The sequence below is a fragment of the Mus caroli genome, unplaced genomic scaffold, assembly GCF_978045245.1.
Source record: "Mus caroli unplaced genomic scaffold, Mus_caroli_1 scaffold_16, whole genome shotgun sequence".
Classification (NCBI taxonomy): domain Eukaryota; kingdom Metazoa; phylum Chordata; class Mammalia; order Rodentia; family Muridae; genus Mus; species Mus caroli.
In genome coordinates, this window is record NW_028227271.1 from 4,800,946 (window position 1) to 4,826,748 (window position 25,803).

Sequence of the window (25,803 nt, forward strand, 5' to 3'; positions counted from 1 at the left end):
TATCTTGGGTCCTGATCTCCCCTAAGAGCTCTAGTAGCTCCTACTCAGGGATAGATGTCCCTAACCTCTGCTTCTTGATATCTAGTTTGGCTTAATCTTTTCCTGGGTGGCCTTTAGTTTCCTATGCTACCCTCTGAAAATCATTCCAGCAGTTTTTCTAGCTGGCTCTCAAGCCTCCCTCCAAGAGCTTCCCTGACCTTTTCATGGCTGACTTCTTCCTCAGGTGCTGTCTTGCTCGGTCTCCCTGCCTAGTCACTGTTCATGCACTTGTTTTCCCCACAGGCTTTAACCACCAACGCATGGTCGTTCACAGCCAAGCCAGGAGTACTGTACCACCCAGTGGCCCTCCTCGAGCTCCAGGTCCCCACTGAGATCCTCCTGGAGGCAGAAGTACCTTAATTCTCAGAGTCCTGCAAATCTGGACAGTGGGCCCAGGGCCCAGCAGAAGGCTGTGTTGTTCAAGCTCCTGCTGCTCCAGCTGAGGCTGGCTCGTTCGTGTGCCACTGTGGGCACTAGGTCTATAGGGGTCTGACATTTCCCTAGTGCCCCCCATAGTGCACTTTGCCCCAAGCCTTCAACTTCATTTCCTGAAGGGTCAGTTCAGGGCTGGGAAAAGCCACTTCCGGCTTCAGCACACGAGGGTACACAGCCCCCCTCTTCCCAGGGTCTAGTGGGATCCTAGAGGAGGATGTACATCCAAGAAGAAATACGGGTTCCCCCACCCCGCCTTTGCAATCCCACAGTCAGCTCTGGTTTAGAGAGTATCCACACTAATGGATCCCCGGACTCTGCCAATATTGGATGATCTTTGCCTGGGCCCACTCTGCTGAGCCCTAGTAAAAAGGGGTAGAGGAGCAATGGCAGGCCCACTGGCCGCCTGAGTCTTCAGGGGTTTTTTGTTGCTGTTCTGCTCTCTGAGACCCATGTCCCACCCACCTTGGCTTCCTGAGCCAGCTGCTGTCCTGCATTGCCTCCTGCTTCTTGCAGGAGCTTCTTGCTCCACTTCCTTAAAACCAAAGGATTGTGGGGGAAGACCTGTGGCTTTCAAAAGTGGAAAAGGAAGGGCTAACACTTAACATGCAGAGTGGGTGGCAGTGGGAGCAGCTGACCCCTGGCGGTCACCCTCTGGATGGGCACTTCCTGCTCCAAACAATGCAAGGAAGGGCTTGGACCCCACCCTGCCCGCTGTCTTCCCCCTGATTGAAGAGCAGAGGCACTGTCTGTCCCAGCTCCAAGACTGCTAGAGGAAGGATGTGCCGCAGTCTTTCCTCAGCTAGGTGGACTCGGACCCAGGAACAGGCAACAGAGGATCTTCACCGACTATTTGCTCAATTCCCTACTGGGCTCTGACCCTGGAAGGGAATGCAGGGGCACTTTGTTTTGTATATGTATCTTTTCCTTTCTTGTACATAAACCCCAGACCTCTCAACAAAGTCTTGCGCCAAGCTGTCTTCTCTTTGTCAGTTAGAGTGGCCATGAGGATATGAGTTTGGGTGGAAAGTGTTTTCCTCCATTTCAGGAGTGATGAGCCTAGATGGCAGGGGAAGCCTGGCTGGGCTTTAAACACAGGGAGGAAGCTGTCAGAACTGGAGTGCCCTCTGCTGGTCCCCAGTGGAGTACATGAAGAGGACAAAGTAGTTGTAGATCATGTTATAAATATTATTTAAAAAACAAAACAGAACACATACATCGGGTCCCAGGGGAGAGGAAGCAGTGGTGGAGCCCCAAGGCCAGGTCAGGCAAGAGCAGGCACTGATGCTAGAGGGTGAGGACCCTGCCCTCGGCCACCCAGGCTGTGTCCAAGCAGCCTGTCTCTTTCCTGGAGACCCCTTCTCACACTATCTACTGGCATCACCCACCCCGTGGTATGACTGCCCATCTCTGGTCTGGGGCTGAGGGCAAGGACTGCACTAGTTGTCAGAGAACTAGGGGACCCTTCAACACCAAAAGCAACCTTGAGAGGTGCAACAGTAGTGTGTTGGGGTGGGTTACTTTAGGAAAAGTGGACACAGACCAGACAAGACGAAGGAGTCTGAGGCAGATGCTGAGGCGACCCTGGAGCCACTGCCTCACGAAGTCCAAGGCAGAAAGTAGCTCGTGGGGTCATTGGTGGTCGTCCAGCTGCTGTAGGAGTGTTCGCCTTCGCCTCTCCAGCTCCCCCTCACTCAGCTCGCTTTCTGATGTGTCCCAGCCTGTCTGTTGAGCAAAGGTGTGACTTACCTGAGCCCCCTAGTCTGTGTCACAGGCTGGGGCGAAAGCCAGGTCCTCCCATTCACCTTCTCCTTCTTGATTCCGAAGCCTGGGGAACGGTTAGGGAGCTCTGCCTGCCGGGGTTCCCTGTCCTGTTCCTGTTCTCTGTCTTCACTCTCCTTACCAACTTTGTCTTCGGGGTCCGTCTCACTATCAGGACTGGTCTGTAAGAGTTCAGAGCCCATCTCAGCAGTTGAGCAGCACAGCTGGGAGGCAGGTGACATGACTGCAGAATCTCAAGACGACTCCTCCACTCACCGACTTGTGTCTTCTTTTCTTGGTTTTCTTTTTTGGTTTCTTGGTTTTCCGAAGACCATGATCTATAGGGTTTTTTGGTTTTTTTTTAAAAATCTATGGTGAGTCCCACTGGGAGAAGGCAGCTCCTTGCCTGGGCAGAGATAGGAAGTCTTGCTCCACAGTGAGGCCCTCCCATCCCAGTCAGCCCCTCAGGGGTCTGGGATTTGCTGTGCCTCTATTCTAGCACCCACAGGGCTGGGGCAGAGGAAGGAAGGGAACTGGAGTTGGCCCAGGGCTTATGCTGTGACTGGGGTGGGCCCTAGTTCTCGGGCTCCTAGAAACTGCTTACCTGACCCAAGAAGAAGGTGGGAAGATGGGGAGCCTGGTCCTCCAAGAGCAGCACCCCCACTTTCAACTGAATCAAGTGAGGAGGAGGGCTCAGAGCCAGATTCTGAGGGGTTCCGCCTCCTCCGCTTGGGGGGCCGGAGGGATGGTGGAGGCAGCTCCTCTTCATCCGACTCAGAGCCCTAGGCAGATGAGTAATACTGGTCAGCCCAGAGGTTCTGTCTTCCAGAAGCCCTCATCTGGGACTCGGGACAGGGAGTCCAGAGCCAAGGAGATAATGTATGGGGAGAGGTGTTTAATTTCTATGAAACAGTCCAGCCTCACCCATGTCCCTCTACCTGCCGACTCACTGAGGGCGAGTGTGAACGCTTGCGATGGTGTTTCTTGCCCTTTCTGCCATGCTTTCGGCCTTTGGTGTGGAGGTGCTGGCATTCAGTCTGCTAGAGGCAGAGGGAGAGGTGAGAACCTTGCCTTCCTGTCTCAGCTAGGGCCCTCTGTCTATTCTTGGGCACCCTCAGTCCTTCCCTTTAGCTGGGCAGGTAAAAGAGCCTTCATGGTGACAAGCTACTGAAGGTCTCATGCAGGCCTAGAGTTCAAAGATACACAGATCAGGGTGGCCAAGTGCCTTACCTCCAACACCTGCAGGAACTCTCGGAAGAGCCGGATCCGCTCCGACTCCAGGGTGATCTGCTCAAAGGCTGAGTCGCACACAAAGCGCTCACGGACCTTGAACGGGGAGAGCACTGCTGATCAGACCAGGCCCTGCCTGGACCAGCTTGGACACCGCCACGAGAACTGGGCAGGGCTGGGGCAGAGGAAGGAAGGGAACTGGAGCTGGCCCAGGGCTTGTGCTGTGACTGGGGTGGGCCCTCAGTGGTGGAGAAGCTCCGCTGCCCTCAGGCCTGAGGGTGATTGGGACCAGGCTGTGCTTCTGACCTCTTCCCAGGCAGTGCCCAGTTCCAGAGCAGGCACGGCCTGCCTCAGCATGCTTCGAAAGGCAGCTTCTCTGCGCCGCATCCTTCGGGCCTCCTCCTTTTCCCGTTCCCTCTCCCGTGCCTCTGCTTTTTCCAGCAGCTGAAGGCAAAGAGAAACAGAATAGGGTCAGGGGTACCTGAAGAGGTAGGAAGATGTGTCCCAAACCCAAGATAATCAGCAGGGCAGTTAGGAGGAACAAGACATTGGGGTAAGTGAGAGGACCACCCAGCCTTGCCCATCCCCTCACACTATTGAAGGTCAGCTTGATGTTGCCTGCGTCCAGCGCAGCAGCCCTCTTGTCAAAGCTTATGACGTGGGCGAAGTCCTCAAATGCTGTGTTCACCTCCACACAGAAGCCCCGGTCCTGTGGGCACAGCAGTGTGTGAAGGCCAGGGGTACCACAGGCCAGTGGGCAAAAGGGATCAGGCTGCAAGGTGTTCAAGCCTGGCCTCTGCCCTCAAATAGGATCCATAAGACTTGTGACACACCTTAGAAACCATGCTAAGTCTTCATCTTACTGGCCCCATCCGACCTGTGTGGATTCATACGGAGCCAAAAGAGTCAGCAAGTGTCTTCCGTCTTGATAGATGACTGAGTTTTTACAATTAGGTCTTTGTTCCTCTGGCCACAGCTGGGCCTTCCTGCTGCTCATGGAAGCTGCCATGCATGCTTAACGTCTGGTCTATACCCTTTGCCTCTTGTTCTGGGTGCTTACTGGGTAACTGGTTCTCCTGAGTGCTTGACACATTTCTCCACTAATCCTCTCATACTAGGGCAGTCTTCTAATTTTATGCAGACCAGAAAAATGAAATCACTTATTCTAACATCCCAGGTCTAAATCCCAAATCTGCTTTCAGCCACTACACCTACCCTGAATGCATAGGTCCAGGAAGATGTTGGCCATCAAGTGTATAGCTCTCCATCAATATTTAAATCATGTTCATTGTCTTAAGTACACAGCCAGGTTCTGTATTTCTCACCAAAAAGCCTCCATGTGCTAGTGAAGTTAAGGTGCAGGAGAGGAATCTCACTTGGCCAAGCTGATAGGTAAATGGAATACTGTGTCACAGGCCAGCTTTCCTGTCCTTTCACACAGCTGGCTTCCTCCAGTCTTCCTGCCTGCTGATGGCAGGAGTATATATTGCTTTTTCCCAGGAGTCTTTTCTCTGTCAAGGCTCAGCCCTTCCTGAACACATCCTTTCTATAAGAGTGAGGTCACAACAAGAGGACTTTGGGTATACAGCTCTCTGTCTCCCTCCCTTGAGACCTCAGTCTCGCTGAAGCTGAAGCCTTCTATTTTTGTTAAACTATCAGGCCAGGATCATGTCTCTGCCATGCCTCAAGGCTGGGGTTGCAAGCATACCCAGATTTTATGTAGGTGCTGAGGACTCAAGCACAGGTCCTTGTGCTTGCATGGCAGCCCTTATCTCCCTAGTACGGGCCTTCCCCTGGGAAGGCTTGGACTACATCCTCTTCACTCTCCTCCCCAGAAGCACACAGCTCACTTCACTTAGAATATCCCTCCATCTTGCTTTTAGCGTCTCAAGCTAACTAACTGGTTCTTTCCCTCGGTTTCAATTCCTTAGACACAGCACAAGGAAAAGAAATAAACAGTAAGAGGCTGTTATAAGCAAGACACTTGACAAAATGGTAAAAAAAAAAAAAAAAAATTCTAGCTGTTATTTATCTCTTATATATGGATTGTCCCCAATTCACAGAGGTTTTTGGGCCAAAGAGCAGATTACTGTGAGATGTGTGCAGTACTCTCCTCTCCAGGGCCTTTTTTGGTCACTTTGCCCTTACACTAACTTTTACCTGATCTCCATCTTCCCTAGCAGTGTCCAACCCATGCCAGACTGGCTACTCTTCTAATGCAGCGGCTCTCCTGTCCCATCGCTAATCTTCTACCTGCTCCAAGCTCAGGACCCTGCAGCCTTAGGTGACGAGAGATGCCCTGCAGTTCATGTGACTGGATGGACGGCCACAGGAACTTCTAAGATCATCAGGCCTCCATGGCTAGGATCTCAAACGAAGGCTAGAAGTCTAAAATAACCAGTTGCTTTGGGTAGATAAAACCCATCAGGCCACTAGTTCCTCTAACCAAATGTTAGCTATCTTCGGATAGACATCTATCCTTCGTTGGCTTTACTCCTCCCTGCCCAAGCTGTTTTAAAGGATCACGTCCCAACTGGAATGCTTGTCTTCTGTAGGCACCTCTTATGGCTCAACCCTCGTTGCTTACAATCTTTAACACTTAACAATAAGAATTGCCATTCACTTCACAAAACAGCCTGGCGATTTTATTTTACTGGTTCTATCCAGAGTCTAAACATTTATTTTGTATATATGTGGGCACCCATGTGCCATGGCACATGTGAAGTTGGCTCTTTCCTCCTAGTATGGGTTCCTGAGAATAAAACTAAGGTCCTCAGGCTTGGTGGTGAACCCCTTTACCTACTCAGTCATCTCACCAGCCCAACTTTCACCATCTTTAAGACAGTTTTTCAGGCTGGAGAGATGGTTAAGAGCACTGACTGCTCTTCCAGAGGTCCTGAGTTCAATTCCCAGCAACCACATGGTGGCTCACAACCATCTGTAATTGGATCAGATGCCCCTTTCTGGCGTGTCTGAAGACAGTGACAGTGTACTCATGTAAATAAAATGAATAAATCTTAAAAGACAGGGTTTCTCAGTGTAGCCCTGGCAGTCCTAGAGCTCACTCTAGACCAGGCTGGCCTTTAACTCAGAGATCCACCTGCCCCTGCCTTCCAAGTGATGGGATTAAAAGCATCTGCCACCATGCCCAACGAACTATAACCATCTTTTTAATAAAAATCTTATACATGGTACCCTAAGGCACAAAAGAGATACAAGTTTTTCTATTAGAAAATAGGGGAAGAGCCACCTCCAGACTTGGCCTTGATGCTGTTTTCTTCTCAGCATCCCTATAGTGTCTTGCTCTTCTTTTTTGCCACTTAGATTCTTCAACAGCTGCCTGACTGGTCTTCCCCTCACCCTCTTATATCCCTCTAACCCAGTCTCTGGCATGATGTGGTTCTCCAACCTTTGTATCAAAGAGCACTGATAATTGGAGAGTACTGAGATCAAGTCCAGAGACAAGGGTGAGCTAAAAAGTGTAGTTCAATCCAAAGCCCTTTGTAAAGCTCTAGAGGGCATGTGGTTTCAGAGAAATAGGAGAAAACCCCAGGTCAATATGATGCATCTCACTGAAGAGTAACTTTGAAACATTGAACTCTTAGGGAAATTTATTCAGGTTTTTAGATGGGATCCGTTGTGCAGCCCAGGCTGACCTGCAGCTCACCTGCTCCTCGCCTTCAAGCACTGGGATTAAAGGTGTGAGCCACGGTGCTTGGTTTATTAAGTCCATATTGAACAGGTGACTGTATTACAATACAACATTCATGGCTTTGTAAGGCAATCTGCCTAACAGTACCATGTCCCTCTCCACGTAAGACACACAGTTGCTATCTTTGGTAACTGGGGGTTCCTTACCATTTCTGAGACAAACTAATGCTTAGAAAAGTTCTTAAGGGCTTAATCTGGACTCTTTAAAAAAAAAAAAAAAGATTTATTTTATGTATGTAAGTACACTGTAGCTGTCTTTAGACACACCAGAAGAGGGCATCAGATCCCATTACAGATGGTTGTGAGCCACCATGTGGTTGCTGGGAATTGAACTCAGGACCTCTGGAAGAGTAGTCAGTGCTCTTAACCACTGAGCCATCTCTCAAGCCCCTAATCTGGACTCTTTACCCCTAGGTCCTGCTTTTAGTCACCATACTGTATGGTATCTTAATACATACAGTATTTACTAGAATAGAATAGTGTTTACTATCAGGATGTTAGAGTTTCTTTTTTTTTTTTGGTTTTTCGAGACAGGGTTTCTCTGTGTTGCCTTGGCTGTCCTGGAACTCACTCTGTAGACCAGGCTGGCCTCGAACTCAGAAATCCGCCTGCCTCTGCCTCCCGAGTGCTGGGATTAAAGGCGTGCGCCACCACGCCCGGCTGATGTTAGAGTTTCTATTAGCATACTAATAGAGATATGTATTTAAAATAGTATTCACTTCCATGAAGAAATACATTTTTTCCTTTTGGAACAGAAAGATCCCTTCACTTACACTTGAGAGTTTGACAAACATGAACAACTATTTCTCCAGTAGAGAAAATGACAGGGCACATGGACTAGTGAACAGCAGCTGACACTTGCCAGCACTAAGATGTAGTGAGGTGAAGAACGCCTCACCCTCCTCCTCTAAGAGGGCAATGGCATCTCAGCCAGTGTCCATGGTACGCCTTGCAGAACGAGCCCAGTGCTGACATCATCCACACTGGCAAGAGACACTGAAGATTTTATGTGAAGCCAGGCACAGTGGTGTACACTATAATCCCAGCATGTGGAAGTGAAAGAAGGATCAGGAGTTCAAGGCCAGCCTGGAATACATAAGACCCTGTCTCAAAAACCAAAACAAAACAGGCTTTTATGTGAAATCTCCAGATTGTAAAGTATTAGCAACAAATTCCAAATTCTTCAAAACCCCGTCCAGGCAGGCAGGCAGCAGCAGCAGGCAGGCAGCAGCTTAGCATATGGGAATTCGAGTTTACAAATGCTATGCTTGCCCCTTGGGCTGGCGTGCCCTTTCTCCTGTAGCACCCCTATGTCACAACACCCCACCCCTCCATCTCCTCATCCTGAGGGTGGGGTCCACATCACCTTTCCTGGTAACCCCTGTCCCTGGCTAATACTTCTCATAGAAGAGCAAAACAATGATTTGTTGCTTTGGTTTTTAGTCTATTTTTTCTGACACAGGGTTTCAACCTGGTTGGTACTTTCTTCCTCACACTGGCTTTGAACTTGTGGCAATCCTCCTGCCTCAGTTTCTCAAGTTCTGGGAAAGCTGACCTGCATCAATCACTACATCTTGCTAGAAAATATGTCTACTTGTATCCCCAATGCAAGCTGCCAGGTTCCTGGAAAACATGACTTAGGGAGTCCCGGTTCAGGGAATGTGGCTTACACCCAGTCTACCCATGTGTAACCCCAGGTCTCCCTCACCTTAAGGATATCCTTTATGATCTTCTTCTCATCGTGGAATCGAGCCTTCAACTCCTCCACATAGAACTTGAACAAGTCCAAAGGAGTAGAGCCTGCAGAAAGGGAGAGATGGGGCCTGGCGGGCGGCAGCTTCCCAAGGCTCAGGGTAGGGTCACGGCCAGGACCAGGGAGTTAGGTCCAGAGAGGCTGGCAGGGTAGGAAAGCAGAGCAGACAAGGGGGAAGCCTGGCTGCCTTACCCGGCTGGCCCAGCATGTTGGCAAATCGAACATCAGTGCTGACTGCCGGGTACAGCTCCATCCAGGTGGACATGGAGTGCAGCTGCCCTGTCTCATGCAGCTCGTCCAGGAAGCTCTGCACAGGAAAAGGCCACAAGAGGAGGAGAATGAGATAGTTGGGGACACATGACCAATGTCTAAGGAGGAGAAAAGGGATGGCAGAGGGACGAGCAGAGGCAACTCAGGCAAAGGCACTACAGACAGAGAAAGCATGAACATACAGCCAATATGCCAGCCTGGAGGCCATGAATCACAGACCTACCTCAGAGCACAGTTTCCTGCTATGATCAGCTTCATCAACCCACTACCACTCCTAAGCCGAGGAAAACTACCTGTCTGGCTCTCACCCAAAGGAAAAGACACTTGGTCTAGCTGCCACTCCTGTCTGAGGGTGGTACATACAGCCTATCTCCCTGAAGGAGCACTTCTGCAGAGTGGCCTGGTGGAACTTCAAAGAGGCCAGTCAACAGCCAACCTCGTTCAGAGGCAGGCCACTGCAAAAAGGCTGTGCTCTAGAGCAGAGCAGAGCTGAGCCAACCTCTGATCATGAGGAGTATGAAATACCTGAAAGGCCTCCCGATTCTTCCGCTGCTGTCGCCGCTCCCGAAGCCGGGCTCGTTCCCGCTCTTCCTCCTCCTCTCTCTCCAAAGCCCGGATATGCTCCTCAAAGCAGATAAGTGCATCTTCCTTGTCCATGTCTACGGGCAGGGAAGAAGCTTAGCACGTACCAGATCAGTAGGCCGTCCCTCGGACCTCAAGAATGCTTCCCATGTAGGTGAAGCAGGGTTATATGGGAGCAGTCACTATACTGGGAGTTCTTGGGCAAGAGTATTAATTGTACTGAAAAAAATTAGCAAGCATTCAACTCTGATGAATTCAGCTTTTAGAAACCACCCTGGAAACCTAGTTATCCTGCAATCTGAGGCATCACATCCTGGGGAACTGGACACAGTCAGGCTTCAGCGCAGGCTCAGAAGGTCCAACAACTCCTAACTACAGTTAAGGCCCACAAGACCATGTTCACCATGATCTATAGATACCATCACCATCATCTCTAGGAATTTCACATTTCTATTCCTAAAAGACATACAGTGTTCATATAAACAGTGGACCCCAGGACTAGGGGTTAAACTCAGTAGTAGAGTACTTTGCCTAACTGATACCCCAGGTCAAATTCTTACCATCACAAAATAAAGTAAAAAAATAAGATACAGGCTGACCTAAAATGTATGTAAGGGCCAAGGTTTAATCTGTCGCACTACACACACAAAGCCAGCCAACCAGAGAGGTGACATCAAACATCTGGAACCCCCAAATCCCAAGAGGAACAGTAACCAAACGTAAGGGGGTGGGCAAGGGGGCAGCTCGAAGGTCTCAGGACAGTGCGGAGGGAAGAACAGAGAGCCAGGCTTACTCTGTAGCTGCTGGTCCTGAGCAAAGCTGGGGTTATCCATGAGGTACTGCTGGGCCTGGGACCAAGTGGTTTGGAAGTTGACACTGCTCATCCCATCCAGGATGCTCTTCAGGGCCTGGATATTCCGACGCCGGAGCTGCTTGGCTTGTTCCTGGGAAGACACAGGGTTAAAGTGAGGCAGGGCCAGCATGGGAGGATCCTGGAAAGGAGGACAAGACTCAAGACTTCTGGGTCCCACAATGGAGAGGAATCCCAGGTCAGGTCACAAACCAGTGTCCTCCTTGCCCTCCCTCACCCAGGGTTATTGGCTCGTGACAAAGTTCCACACCAGCTTCCAATTCAGAAGGGACACTGAGCAGCCAGGTCCACAAGAAATGGAGGGCAGCAGAGTCCAGCCAGTGACTGTCCATTACCTTCTCCTTCTTGGCCAGGAAGAAGAGGACATCATCATAAACTTCTTTTCTATCTCTCTCAGGGACCACAGCCCAGACCTCCAGGTCCCCAAAAGTCTGTTCTGCCCGCCTGTGGAGCACATGGGCTGTGAGTAGGTAGAGAACCGGCCATGCACCTGTGTGTTCTCAGGGTCCCTGAGCCACAGCCCAGTCTAGTACAGTTCCCTGACCGGTAGCGGGTGGTGGAGGTCATGCGTTCATGCTGTTCCAGGAAATGCTGCAGAGTCTGCTTGGCCTCCTTGGCTCGCAGCCGGGCCTCCTCTTTCTCCTCCTTCTCCCGCTGAGCCTTGTAAGCATTAAACGCCTGCTTCTTCTCACTTAGTTTGGGCAAGGCACTAGAGTAGACAGTTGAGGAAAGGAGAGGATGCAGCGTGAATTACCCTGTTAGCCCATGAAGCAGGGTCACAGACATGGGGGAAAGGTCTCCACCACACCAAATTGGGGACCTAACATACAGGTGGGTGGGATGAGGCATGAGGGAAAGAAATACTGGACCCTGTTGCTCCAGTGTTCTCAAGTTACCATCAGACATCTGTCTCCTTAGGGCCCCTATTTCCCTAATTTTAATTCAAGCCAGTAACCATTTACTAAGCATCTCATGGCTGTACCATTTCCCTCTTTGAATCTTGGAGCTATTCTAGCTTTTCCTTCTCTTGCAGCCCATCCCAGCCACTTAGACCTGAGTGTCAGCACCCAATTGGGAGCCAACTCAGTTGAATGTCAATTCAAATTGGGACATCTCAGAGAGTTCCTGGCCCAGTTGCTTTCACCAACAAGAACTATCCACTCTGACTCAAGCATACCTGTAGCGGGGGTCAGTGACTACCATCTTCATGGCCTGTTCCCATGAAGCATTGGAAGGGACAGCCTGGAACAGAGAGGCACAGGTCTCAGAGCCTGTTAACTTTCCAACCCTCCAGGCCTTCCCTGGGAACACCACCCCCAGCACCTTGTCCCTTAGCAGTTCTTTGAAAGCCTGTTTCGCCTTCTCCCGGTTGCTCCAACTGAGGCCAGATCGCTCTGGTTCTGGCTTAGCTTCCTCCTCTTCCTGTGGCTGCCGATGCTGTCCAGTAGAGCTGGAGAGTAGAAGGGACTCAGCCACGGTGCCCATAATCCTTACAGTTTTCAGTGCCCTGCACTCTCAGCAATTTATTGTCCTTTTCTTGTTCCCCAGAAAGCCCTTCCAGGGTCATGCTCAGCTCCTGACATGTCCCTCCCAAGGCTCTAAAGAGAATGAGGATGGAGAGTTTGAGGCTGCAATGAAGGGGGGGCAACCCATACCTGCTGGGGCCCTCCTCCCGCTGCAGGAAGCCCTGCTCCAGGGGCTGGGCAGCCTCCAGCACATCACAGTCTTCACTTCGACCTGGTTCAGGTTCCAGGAGGGCCATAGGCACTGGGATGGGACCCGGAGGTATAGGTGGAGGGTCAGGCTGTGGCTGAGGTGGTTGTGGCTGTAGTGTCTGTAGTTGCTGGGTCTGCTGTTTTCTGCAGGCAAGCCAAAGAGCGATGGTGTACTAAAGCAGGAACAGGAAGGTAGGGGTGGCCAGGTTCTCTAGCCTGGGTCTAAAAAGCAGCTGAACCCATAAAGAAGTAAGACTCCTCTTCCCACAGAGGAAGGTTAACAGTGAGTCCACTCTCTCCCCAGAGTGCTCCAAGGAAGGAAGGAAGGAAGGAAGGAAGGAAGGAAGGAAGGAAGGAAGGAAGGAAGGAAGGATACAGAGTCAACAGACTTACCCTGCAGACTCTTGTTTGACTAGGGCTGTAAGGGGAAAAGAGAGCAGTCACGGGATAGCAAAGGACTCCCAGCAGCCTTGCCCAGTCTTCCCCCTCTCCCTCCAGCATGCCTCACCTTCCAGGTCATCCAGGTCCTTGGGCCGAGTCCAACGAGACTCCTGACTCTGGTTGTTGTAGTAGTAAGGCTTCCCTGTGTCTGACTTATACTCTTTCCAGGGACACTGGGACAGCAGCAGCTGTAAGGGAAGGGGTCAAAAGTCATCAGCACCTGGAGTGCTCTCCAGCCTGGCAGGGGCTAAGGGGACCCAGTGAGTACAAGACAGTAAAGACAATAGTCTTTAGTTGCCACCTGGCCTTGCCTGAGGGGGAAGTGGACTTCCTAAGATCCTAGGGAGGCAGTTACAAGGAGCATGGAGGTGGTCAGGGATCTTGGGGTCAGAGGAACCACAATGAGAATGGTTGGAGGCTCAAAGGAGGCGAGAACTTGGAAGGACCAGGGAAGCTGAAAGGAAGAACCAGAAAGCCCCACTCAGGACCTCTGCCTTAGACTTGAGTACGCTGGGCTTCTCCCACACGGATTGCTTATCATCAGCATTGTAGTAGTAGATGCGCCCGTCAGGGGCCACGTGTTCACTCCATAAGGCCCTCTGGGGGAGGGGGGGGGGGAGAGCACAGAATTGTCATGAGGCTCCTTTCCCAAAGACTTAGGCATCAGCCTCCCTCCCACTTTCTACCCAGAGACCTAGACTAGAAGCACTCACCGGAGGGCCTGTTCCAGCCACAGCAGCTAGAAAAGAAGGCAAAAGAAGCCTACTAAGCCCTTGCTCCAAATTCCCATCTTCTCCCCACTTAGTCCTCCCTTATTCCATCCCATAAATGTTCCCCTGTTCCCATCAACATCCCAACAGGCATGATCCAGCGTGGGCTCCAGTCCATGGTCCCCTCTCCCCTGTGCCCCCCAACCTCCGAGCCTGGGGGGAGCAGGCCCCCAGAAGACTCACAGCTGGCGGTGTCCGCACCCGGAGCCGTCTGCCGAAGAAAGAGGAGGGGGAAGGGTTGGGGCCAAGCCCGGTGGCCCCCAGGACCCAGGCCATGGGGGAATGGAGAAGCAGGCCAGGCCAGGATCTGTGTGTCCTGTTCCCAGGGATCTCTGCCGACTAACAGTCCTATTCCCTCCACCCCCACCAAGGCTGTGATCTCAGATCCCAGCAGCTCCTTTCTTCATTTTCCATAAGAGTGTTTTGTTGAGCCAACTCCTGGGATCCATCTCTTCACAATAGATGTCAAAATTCAACACCCAACTCAAGACTCCACTACACTGAGCAACAGCAGCACAAGAAGGGGCCACTGCCCCTTCCAGAGGAAAAGAGGATGTGGTATGGAGAAGCCTTCTCAGCATGTGTAGGATGCAGAGTATCCGGATGAGTGTGTTCTCTAAGGTGCTGAGTGGCATAGGAAGGAAGGAAGGAAGGAAGGAAGGAAGGAAGGAAGGAAGGAAGGGAGGGAGGGAGGGAGGGAGGGAGGGAGGGAGGGAGCGAGCATGTTGCCTTCGTCCCACTGAGAGGGAGGGAACCACAACTGCTGAGTATGGCTGTCGAGAATGTGAATGTGAGGACTGCAGCCAGGGACCACGGGAGATAAGACAGGAGGGAAGAACAGAGTGCAGCTCCATGCATTCCAAGTCAGACAGAGCCTGCTTCCTGCTAGCCCCCCAGCGCGTGCTTACCGCTGCAGTGACAGGCACCGCTGGCATCAGCATCCCGGGCATCATCGGAGGGACCATTCCTGGTATCTATGGATATAAAGACCAGCAGCCAATGTTAGGGTGAGGAAGGGCAAGGCAAAGGAAGATCCCTTTGGGGTTCTGACCCTCACCATGGGTGCGCACTCTGATAATCTTCAGGTTCTGGACAGTCACGTGCCTAAGAACTGCTTTAGTCACTCAGCAGACAAACAGGCATGCATCTAGCCCAAAATTCCCTTCCCTCCCAGCTAAAGACCCCTGTGGAAAGCAGTTACCTGTGTAAGTGGTGGCGGTGCCCCCATTGGTGGAAGCATTGGGGGCAGTATGCCAGGTGGCATGGGGGGAATGGCTGGTGGTCTCTGACTCATAGGGGGGAGCCCCATCGGAGGAAAAGGAGGTGGGAGCCCTGGAGGGGGCATCTGGAAATGAGGAAAGAAAAAGAAACTGTCTTATTATGGCAGAGACCACTATCTCAGAACTACCCAGCCCTCATCCCGGCCTAGAGGTGATTCCAAGGCTTTCCATTGAGAAGTAAAAGGCATAAGACTGTCTCCCTCCCCACTACTGAGAAAGACAGGTAGGAGTTCTCGGGCATAATGGCAAGCACACAGCTTCCTGATGAGGGAGGGAGAGGAAAAGGGCAAGGAAACAGTGACAGACTAGGGAGGCTGCACCCCTGAAGCCTGTGGAGGGAGGAAGGGACAAGGCAGGGTCCTAGTCTCTTGCATCCCATCCCTTTCTAACTCATGACCACCAATGATGTTCCAGCCCAAAGGCAGAGGCTTTTATAAGGAGCACAGTAAGGAATAGTGAAAAACAGAAGCCTCCCAGGCCTCGCTCTGCTGAAGTCTTTCCCTTCCATGTCTCCTGCCTCCAGCCCCTGGCATCCCAAAGACAAAACAAAAAGGGACAATTGTCACTTTATAGACTAGAGCTTGAGAGCAGCTCTCCCACCCAGTGCTCAACACCACCCATCTTCCAATGGCAGCAAAGGCTGTGTAACAGGTTGTTCCTGGCAACACAGCAGTGGTAGGGTGGGGGCTGAGGGTGCAGGCTGGAAAAGCCAAGCCCAGGGAAACACATAAAACTTACGAAGGGTGGTGGCATCATGGGGGGCCCCGGTGGGAAGGGGGCAGGCGCTGCTGGGGGCCGGGGACCAGAATCGGGAACCGACTGTTGAGGGAGAGAAAAGTCATAGGACCCAGGATGGGCACAGAGATGGGCTTTTGCAGAAGGGAAGCAGAAGGGTGAAGATGAAAGAGAAACACAAGTTGAGGAGGGAGTTTCCAAGCCCCATTTATTTCCTGCCCATCCCAAGCCTGAGCCCTTCTAAGCTCTACACTCTAGTGCTAGCCCAGAAAGCCAGATGATGGAGTCCTTCATATCATTTTTTTTGTTTTGTTTTGTTTTTTTGTTTTTCGAGACAGGGTTTCTCTGTATAGCCCTGGCTGTCCTGGAACTCACTTTGTAGACCAGGCTGGCCTTGAACTCAGAAATCCGCCTGCCTCTGCCTCCCAAGTGCTGGGATTAAAGGCATGCACCACCATGCCCGGCTCCTTCATATCATTTTTACTTTGGGAGTTCCCATTTTGCCAATGCCACAACAGAGGCACAGAAGGCGCTGCAACAGGCATGTGATTCTTCCCATGACTTCAACCCACTTCCTTGCCCCTCTCTCAAGCCAGTTAGGGATTGACATCTTTCCTCGTTCAATTTACTAGGTTGAAGACTTGATCCAAAACTGCTGCTCCTTTACAGCACTGGTCTCTTTATAACCAGCTTCTTCCCTAACTAGACTCATGTTCACTCATCCACATTCTCCATGTCTACTAAACCATCGTCCCCACCTGATGGTGCCTTTTCTTTACAAACCCTAAACGTGGACACAGGCTTGCACAGTCCAAGTGTTCCTATCTTGCCCCTAATGGCTGACCACACGATACTATTTAAAGTAGCTTTCTTCAATTTCTCCTCTGATATTTTGCCCTACTAGAGAGTGATGCCATTCCAGAGAGGCTGGGATCACATGACTTGCTGAAAGCTGGATTCCTGGTACCTGCCTCTGGGTCTGGCACATAATAGGTACTCAATAAATACTGAATGAATTTAAAACTAAGGAAGCAAATCTCTTTATAAAATTTTCAAATTCTAAAATGTCATTCTCTCTCTTTCTGTATATTTATATACAGAATGATAGATGTACAAATCATTGTGTATATATGTATAAAATAATAGATGTGAAAAATCTTCATTTTAACATATTTATAAACAGAAATAAGAATAAGCTGAAATATCCATCAGTAAAGACTAATGAGACGAAAACATAAAATGGAACACAGTCATTAGAATGAGGAAACTCATTACTAAGATATGGATTGATGCCAACATCTAAAGATATGCTGCTAAGCTGAGGGAGGCAAGATGGGGTGAGGCTTTATTGTATAAGACACAAAAGACACTCTCTTGTCACTTTATGGACTAGAGCTTGAGAGCAGCTCTCCCACCCAGTGCTCAACACCACCCATCTTCCAACAGCAGCAAAGGCTAGATCCTTCCTGGCACAGAAGGAAGAGACTTTCCACAGTATGTCATTTTATGCCTTATGAATATGCCAACTATATGGTTTTATTACCTGTTCAAAAATACCTGGGGTGGGGCAGAGGAGACATCCCTCAGCACACAAGACAGCTGCTCTTCCAGGAGCAAGGATCTGGGTTCAATTTCCCAGCACCCACATGATGGCTCACACGTGTGGATACCCCCAGTTCCAGGGATCTGACACACTCCAGTAGGCCTCCATGAGTACCAGACACAGGCATGATGCACAGATGTACATGCAGGCAAACTTAAATACATGGAAAAAATATATATATATAATGTATTTTGGTGGCTGGAGAGATGCCTCAGTGGGTAAGAGCACTTGCTGCATGAGTACCTGGGTTTGGATGCCAGCATAATATATACAAACACACATACACAGACAGACAGACACACACACACACACAGAGAACTGTGCATGGTTGTAACACTAGTGCTATGAAGGCGATCATTAGGGCTTGCTGGCTGCCAGCCTACCTCCAGGTTCAATGAGAGGCCCTAGGTCTAGTAAATTTGGCAGTGAGGGATGAATAAAATGCTGGTTGACTTCCTCTGGCCTCTGGGCATAGATGTAGACACAGACAGACAGTCTTATATTGTTTTTGTTTTTGAGACAGGGTGCCACTATGTAGCCCTGGTTACCCTGAAACTTACTCTGTAGACTAGATTAGCTTAGAACTCAAGAGATCCTCCTGCCTCAGCCCACCAGGGGCTGAAATTAGAGGTGTGTCCATGCCTGGCTCAAACACTTTTTTTTCCCTTTAAATTATTTATTTATTTTTTGTATGAGTACACTGTCTTCAGACACAAGAGGGCACTGGATCCCATTACAGATGGTTGTGAGTCACCATGTGATTGCTGGGAATTGAACTCAGGACCTCTGGAAGAGCAGTCAGTGCTCTTAACCTCTGAGCCATCTCTCCAGCCCAGCTCAAACACTTTTTAAAAGGTGAGGATATGGCTAAAGGGCTGTTTTTCTCCCTAAGCAGAAGCTGAGGACCAGCACAAGAGCTCTAGAAAGAGGCGGAAGTTTGGACGGACAGGAGCTGCCTCACAACTGTTCTCAGTTACCCCGCTCCTGAGGAGGCCTGGCCAGTTAAAACTGCTTTGTAACCTTTATCTCTAGAAATATCTTTTTACCTTGTCCTAAGTAGCTATGTGCCAAACTATTAGAATTCTCTATTGTCTACCTTCAACTAAGTGTACTGTTCCTATCCTCTGGAGATTTTATCTGTATGGAATGTTAGAAATGACTTGCATAGGAGATACCAATTTTATGTTCTACTATTTCACTATTTCTACTTAAGCTGCTTTAAGAGCCTTTAATATGTGTGTGTGTGTGTGTGTATACACACCACATTATTATGTTATGTGCATTGGTGTTTTGCCTACATGTAAAGGTGTCAGAAGCCCTAAAAATGGAGTTACAGATATATGTAAGCTGCCACATGGGTGCTGGGAATCAAACCAGGGTCCCCTGGAAGAAGCAGCCAGTGCTCTTAACCACTGAACCATTTATCCAGCCTCTTAAACCTACAAAGTAATTATCCTTCAGTCTTATCAGGCCCAGCACCACCATGTTATCTAGTCATCTGTTGAAGACAGACTTGGAGTCACTCTCTAGAGCCTTCTTGATATATCACCCAGCTCTCTCAGTTTTACCTCCAAAAGAGTTCTTCCATCTAGGTATTCTTTCCATTTCTTCTCACACTTCTTGCCCAAACCACTTTTCCCATCTGATCTATGATGTGGCCTCCCAAACTGTTATCCTCATATCCACTTCTATCTGTACCCACAATGCCCTCCAAAATACACATCAGACCCATAAGCACCTGCATAGAATTCTCCATTGGTTTCTCACTGTTCTGAGAGTGAACACCAAGACTCTACCCAGGTCTCTGAGGCCACTGACCTTGCCAGTCTCTTCTATACCCATCTCTGTGCTCCAGCCACACTCACTTCTCCCAGCTCAGGCATTCAACTGTGTATCAGGCACCTCTCCTATGTCCTATACACACTTCACAACCAACAAATATTTCCAATGAAAACCTTCAGCAACCCACTGCACTAGCCAGAGCCTGCTTTTTATGTTCAACACCACACACCTTCCTGCTAGGAGTCACCCATCACAAGTTTACAGTCACTGGTATAATTCCAAAGTACCATCTCATGGCATCAAAACATATACTCTATTAAACATATACTCTATTAAACATATACTCTATTAAACATGGGTTCACAGGCTGAAGAGATCGCTCAGAGGTTAAGAGCACTGGCTTTTCTTCCAGAGGTCCTGAGCTCAATTCCCAGCAACCACTTGATAGCTCACAGACATCTATACTGGGATCTGATGCCCTCTTCTGGAATGCAGACAGAATATTGCATACATAATAAATAATTTAGAAAAAGTATTTCTAGAAAAACAAACAAAAACATGGTTCCTCACTTACATCTTGGATTTAATGAATTTAGAGCAACTCCACTAAAATGTAAAGTCTTAAGGGCAGAGGTAACTCAGCACAGCGGCTCAACATTGCAATCCCAGCCCTGGGAAGATGGAGCTAGGAGGATCAGGAGCTTGGGTCACTGTGGGCTGTGTAGTAAGTTCCAGGCCAGTCTGGGCTGCAGAGCCTCTGCCTCACAAATGAATGAAGCAGTAAATGAGTGGGTTAGGGAACTTGCCTTCAAATCTGAGGACCTGCATTTGAGCCCTGGGACCCACACAGCAGAAACAGAACTGATTCACAACTTTCCCCTGACCCCCACACATGCACTGTAGCACATGCTCTGTCATCCAAATGAGTAATAGACATTATAGAAAAAATTAAAGTGGGGCAGTTCATTGACTTGGTTTTGGCAAGTCCTGCCAAACTCAGTGGCCATTGATAAGGTTAGAGCTGGAGGAGCCTCTGAATATCCCCCGAAATGTTCCGGAAACCTTCTATGAGACAGGTTATCACTTTATAATAAGGCTGGCTAGGACTCGCTCTATACCCCACTCTAACTCTAGCCTCAAACCTACAACCAAACAATCCTTTCCCCTCAACCTCCCAAGTGCTAGGATTATAGCCATGTGCCAAGGTTGGTGGCTTGACAGTGGCTTGACAGTGGCTTGGACTGGTCCTGAACTCCTGATCTTCTTGCCTCCATCTCCAAGTGCTGGACTTAAAGGAATGCCACTTCACACACTGGTACTCCTCTCTTAGCATGTGAGAAAGGTCAGAGTAATGGTAAATGGTATGTCAGTCCCACAGCTGGCTTCAGATGAGCCAACTAAATCCCATCTCTCCTCCCTAGAAGCACAGTGCCTGCCACAGAAAGCAGTGTTTTCATACTAACCTTCCCTGAAAGTGACTAAATCATCAAGATTCAAACCTCATCTTAAGAACAAACAGTGGTGCCTACTGCCTGCCCTATAAAATTCCTCAACTTAGAGTCAGGTGTTCTTAATTTGGCATATGCCTTTAAGTTTGGAGGCAAAGGCAGGTAGATCTCCAAAAAGTCAAGGCTATCTTGAATCAAGTTCCATGACAGCCAAAGCTACAGAGGGAGACCCTATCTCAAAATAAATATATAAATTAGTAAATTGGACATGGTGGCATACACCTTTAGTCCCAGAACTTGGGAGGCAGAAGCAGGTGAATTTCTGAGTTCAAGACCACAGATTCTAGAGTGAGTTACAAGAGAGCCAGGACTACACGGAGGAAACACTATCTCAATAAATAAATAAATACTTTTTTTCTCTTCATCTACCATCCAAAGCCTTTCACTACAGGCAGTCCCACATCTGGCCCATCCTGCGGCCAGGGCCTCCTAGTTAACTTTCTGTACAGGAATTGTTACATTTCTCTCATTTTGTTCAAGATGATCCAATGTTCACTCTGTTTTACTTTCACATTCACACCCGCACACCCGAGCACTCTGTCCTCTTAGGACCAAGCACACCACGTGGCAGTCGCTTGTACCTCTGTGAATGTTTACTGGGCTTCTGAGAGTGCCCGCCTCTCCAATCCAGTGTGCCGCATTTTGGAAATGAGCTTTCTTTCTTTCCCCATTTCATAATGTCTGAGGACATGTGGGGCACATGAGCATGCAGAGGCCCAAAGCTGATGTTAGGAATTATCCTTTATCCTTCATCAATCTTTTACCCTATTCCTTGGGGAGAGCCGGGTCTCTCAACCAAACTCAGAGCTCTCTGATAAAGCCAGCCTCACTAGCTGTCACACTCTGGTGATCCAGTCTCTGCACTAAAGGCTAGAATTACAAGGAGCTGAGCATTTTGTATGTTCTGGGGATCTGAACTCCAATCCTTCTGCCATCGCAGCAAGCACTTAAGCCACTAAGCCATCTCAACAGCCTGGGTTTTCTCTTTCTCAAACTCCCCAACTGTCTAGACAGGGTGGCCCTCCACCTGAAGTGCTTTGATGACACCGTCTCATCCCTAACCTTGGTGGATTTTTGGATACTACCTAAAATACTGTTTGCACTCATTTGTTTGTATAAATTCTCTTGATTATCGTCGGTAATAGAAACATGTAGAATAGTAGAGATTCTTTACCTTGGTGGAAGGCAGTGGGTATCAAATACTCAATGGGAAAGGTTACAGGATAGAAAGCTAACTGTATGGAGACTTCTGGACAGAATTCAAACCCTGGCCCATTTTAATCAGTTACCCAGGGAAGACAGAGGGATGGGATGAATGGAAATGACCATGGACCTTTCAGAGCCTTCCTTCCCTCCCCCTGTGCCATCCTTTCTTTTCTGCTCCTCTCACCTGCTGCAATACCAATACAACTTTGGGACGGTAATACTTCTAAGTGGACTCTGAAGTGACCAGTGCAAAAGGACAGTAGAAAGAAAGCTGAAGACAAGCAGATTTGTCAGTCTTCCCCGGAACAGAACACACATTGTAGGGCAGGGGAGAGTCAATACTGAGACTCTCGGCCATCTAGTCATCATATATTCAGGGAGACCAATGGGAACATCCTGATACAAGATGTAATCAATTCTCAGCCTTCAGATCTAAGGGGTAGCTCAGAACTGAGCACTCAGAAGAACACGGAAAAAGACAAGAATAGAGAGACAGGGAAGAGAACAGAGACCACGGCTAACGGTAATGTTTGCTGGGTGCATATTATGAGCCAGAGTCACACCACACGTCCATTTAATCCTTACAACCTTCTGAGAAAGTATCCCCATTTCATGGAGAAGCGGGGGTTCTAACAGGTTACTTCGTGGCTACAGTTCTCAGAGATTAAACGGCGGAGGCAGGTTTGGAATCCAAGCAGTCTGACCCCATAAAGCTGCCTCCCAGAAAGGATGGCACAGATGACATTTCTTAGCCTCATCTTTTTTTTTTTTTTTTTAAATCCCAATCCTGAGATTCTGAGACAGCCAGTTGATCCTAGGTAGGCCTGGGCTGACTTATTCACCAAAGGAACTGTAAGAAAATGAAGGCTAAGAGGCATGTTTCTCAAAAAGAGGCAGCCATCATCAAAAAGAAACGGGGCTGGCAAAGTAGTTCAGCACTACAATTCTTGCCGGCATTAACAAGGCCCTAGGTTCAATGTAGAGTGCTGCAAAGAACAGCTGAGCCCTATCACCCTGTTGTCTCCACTGACCTGCAGAGCCCAAATAGGACCAGCCCCTCCCCCACCTACTTCCTAGCCTCTACTCTGGTGTGTAAGCCCTAGCATTTCTTCTGCTCCCCACAAAGAGCCTAGAGATCTTTCTAGACTACAACATTTTGCTTCTCTGATCCTCCATCACCTCTTCACTCTCCCGAAGAAACAGAATGTTGTTACTTCTGGTTCTCATCGTTTTTGAACTTCCAGGATTCAACTTCCTCTGTCTATAGAGTTCTCCCATTTCTCCAACGGGATTCCCAAGGCCCAGGCCTGCCAGGACCCAGCCTTGCAAGCTTTAAATCTCTTATCCGTTAATCCCGAGAAATTTTCCCCAGTCAAGCTGAAGGTCTCCACTCCAACATCCTCCTGCTTGCCGCATCCTAGAACCCCTTCGACTGAATTCCCTCCTCAAATCCCGCCCCCTTCTGCAACTGATGGAGAGTCCGTTTATCATACTGCCCATTTTCCTTTTTAAAAGTCAATGGGAAATTCAAGGCCCAGAGAAAGGTAGTGACTTGTCCAAGGTCACACAGAGTTACCACAGTCTGTCTGAAGGCAGAGCCAGGGTTGGGACCCAGGGGCCTCTGCTCCTCCATTTCTTGGACTACTCCGATTCTGAGGTGAAAACCAGGAACGTCTCTTTCCTCAGAAGCCCCTCCTAGCCTCGGGAGACAGGTTTTGTGAACGGGTGGGTAAGGAAGGGTGTCCCCTAAGGTCCAAAGGGGCACTTGGGGCTTCCAAAAGGCACAAGCCTGGGTCTGGGGGAGGGGCACGGGCCACGCCAAATAGCCTAGGATTGGCAATTGGTTTCCAACGCCTGCCCTCCCTTCGCCCCCGACCTTTCTCCACAGACCCACCGTTCACTTCATCCCTTCCTCCTCCTCACACAGCGCCTCGGCTCTCCGTCCCCTCAGCTCCCGGTCGCACCCGCCCCCCGCCCCCCGCCATGCTCCATAATGGCCTCCCCGCCCCTTCTACCCTCACTCCCCGCCCCCACCTACCTACAGGGCTTCTTTTCCTCACCCCTCGGTCCCCTCGCCCTCCCTCAGAGTCCCGGGTACCCCGGCGGCCCTCCCGCCTCCCCGGCTCGAGCCCGGGCCGCAGGGGGCGCTGTGAGACAGCCCCGGGCCTCTCCACCCCCGCGCGGGGACGTTACCATGCCAGAGCCTCAGAGCAGCTGGGCCGGCTCGGCCCACTCGCCAGTAAAACCAGCTCTGATTGGCCGGGCTTCGGCCGGGAGGGCGGGGCCAGTGGGGGGGTCGCACCCCTTCGTGGCCGGGGCTCCGGTTGCTCTCGCCGAGGAGCGGAGCCCCCAACCGGCCCGGTGTGCCCGGCCCGGCTCCGCCCCCGGCCCGGAGCGCCAGGCCCCGCCCCCACGTGCGCAGAATCCTGGGACCGCCCCCTGGGGCGGGGCGCGCCTGGGCCCACCCCCGGGGGCGGAGCGCGCCTGGGCGGGCCTGGGACTGACCGCGTGCTGGGTGCGCAGGGCGGCGTGGCTCTCCCGGGTCACAGCCCCCTTCTTGCGCGCGACTCCGCGTTCACCATCCAGACCGGACCGAGCCATTCATTCCTCTCACGCAGAGGGCACTACAGCGGTTTACAGAGCGGCTCTTTTCCCTGCGTATTTTCTTTAGTTTTAATTTTTTGGTTTTTTTCGAGACAGGGTTTCTCTGTGTAGCCCTGGCTGTCCTGGAACTCACTCTGTAGACCAGGCTGGCCTCGAACTCAGAAATCCGCCTGCCTCTGCCTCCCGAGTGCTAGGATTAAAGGCGTGCGCCACCACGCCCGGCTTTAGTTTTAATTTCTTAATTCAAGAACTATTAATTAAACTCCTGTGCCAGCAGCCGTATGTGTCGGGCAAGGCCGACAAATCCCCTAAACGAGTGCGTATGTGCCTCTCGCTTAGCGCTGGGTTACTTTCGGAATCTGCCTCTGTAACATCTACAGTGTGAGATAAATGTTCAGTTATGTAGATAAGGGAACTCGAAGCTACTTAATGGGCATGCATGCTCAAGTTTTTGGGCTAGTACAGCTGGCCCTGGTTGGAGGCATTGCACCTCTTTACCCCTCCAAAGCCGGGGTAAAGACCAAGACGTTGCCTGTTTCCTTCGGTAGGTTTCTGAACCTGACTCAGAAAAACACCTCTTTATGTCTATAGACAATTTGGCTTTGTATTAAAGGTTCTTATATTCATTCTTGGTTTCTTTGGTTTTGTTGTTTTTTGGTTTATATGTTTTTTCAGTGTATCTATGTCCCTCTGTCAGCCTCATTGCTTCTCACTGGGTAAGGAATCCAAGGAGATATCCTGATCCAGTGCTACTATTCCCTTACTGATCATATTTTGATGGATACTCGAAGGGATGGGAGAACTGCCTTGCCAGTTTGTTTCCTGGACCATCTCCCGTTTTTTGCTGGATTCCCTCATCCCTCCTCACAGAGACCTTGCAGATGATGTGGGCATCCCCAAGCCTGAGGAATAGCAAGGGCAGCTGTTTGCAGAGCATAGACCAGAGGTCACTGACCCCTGTAGGTTCTCTCAAGGCAGAACACAGCCAAGAGCAGAAAGGAAAGAAGGGAGCAGAGCCAGGTTCTGGGCACTGCCATTTTCGACTGTGGAACTCTGGAGACTCCCAAAACTCTAATTTAGAACCCGACCTTCCAGGTACATTTTTATGAAATTAAGTTTTAGAATGTATTTTACTTAACAGTTTGTTGGCTTACAGTGTTGAAATATTTAGTGTATGGTTATTGATTCTCAGTCTTGCCTCAGCCCCAGAAATAACGGGGGCAGATGTAAGGATTTAGCTCATTCCTCTTCCCTTCTCATAAGTTATACACCATTTATCATATCCATCTGCAAAATCCATCCTGTAACACTTTGTTTGTCTAGTCATCAGTTCCGACCACACCCTGATTGCTCTGCAGAGCCGAGCCAAGTGCAAAGCTGAGGCATCTCATTTTCCCAGCGGACTTTCATTATTCCCCGGGGATTTGTCACTATCTGCTTTTTATTGTGTTCATTTGCATTGTGTTATTTGCATTTTAACTTTTTTTGTTAACTTATTTGTGTGCAAATG

The 25,803-nt window shown here is 49.8% G+C and overlaps 2 protein-coding genes across 9 annotated transcripts in view; one reads left to right on the plus strand and one right to left on the minus strand.

The window, feature by feature from the left end:
* Positions 1-1,516, plus strand: part of Fmnl3 (formin like 3) — a 53,318-nt gene extending 51,802 nt beyond the window's left edge. Inside the window, exon 25 of one of the 3 annotated variants that reach the window (XM_029469640.2) lies at positions 283-1,516. In XM_029469640.2, the coding sequence (XP_029325500.1) occupies positions 283-371 (89 nt within the window). In that variant the 3' untranslated portion in view covers positions 372-1,516. The remainder of the gene's footprint in view (positions 1-282) is intronic. The other 2 variants (XM_029469639.2, XM_021182736.3) reach the window with 2 other exon arrangements.
* A 129-nt stretch (positions 1,517-1,645) lies between these two features.
* Prpf40b (pre-mRNA processing factor 40B) lies at positions 1,646-23,962 on the minus strand. 6 transcript variants are annotated; one of them, XM_021182739.3, is made up of 26 exons: positions 23,883-23,939; positions 15,594-15,674; positions 14,777-14,920; positions 14,484-14,549; positions 13,759-13,786; positions 13,519-13,544; positions 13,294-13,404; positions 12,873-12,993; positions 12,758-12,782; positions 12,305-12,508; positions 11,973-12,099; positions 11,827-11,891; positions 11,194-11,358; positions 10,985-11,093; positions 10,572-10,722; positions 9,722-9,855; positions 9,119-9,233; positions 8,882-8,973; positions 4,055-4,171; positions 3,769-3,906; positions 3,463-3,558; positions 3,183-3,269; positions 2,837-3,014; positions 2,509-2,570; positions 2,277-2,414; positions 1,646-2,196 (listed from the first exon to the last, which is right to left on the minus strand). In XM_021182739.3, exons 1-26 carry the CDS (start codon positions 23,883-23,885, stop codon positions 2,104-2,106), a joined length of 2,676 nt encoding a protein of 891 aa, XP_021038398.1. In that variant the 5' UTR covers positions 23,886-23,939; the 3' UTR covers positions 1,646-2,103. The 6 variants fall into 6 exon arrangements, with proteins under 6 accessions (XP_021038398.1, XP_021038397.1, XP_029325501.1 ...); XM_021182738.3 differs by having other exon boundaries at positions 3,183-3,272; XM_029469641.2 differs by lacking the exon at positions 23,883-23,939 and adding an exon at positions 23,728-23,764 and having other exon boundaries at positions 3,183-3,272.
* Between the last annotated feature and the right edge of the window lie 1,841 nt (positions 23,963-25,803).

What these genes read in the sequence shown, in the direction of transcription:
- Prpf40b (XM_021182738.3), bottom strand. An exon ending in CCATGATGCCACCACCCTTC is followed by an intron (nt 14,921 to 15,593) that starts GTAAGTTTTATG and finishes CCTCATTTCCAG; the next exon opens with ATGCCCCCTCCAGGGCTCCC. An exon ending in GGGTGCGGACACCGCCAGCT is followed by an intron (nt 13,545 to 13,758) that starts GTGAGTCTTCTG and finishes CTTCTTTTCTAG; the next exon opens with CTGCTGTGGCTGGAACAGGC.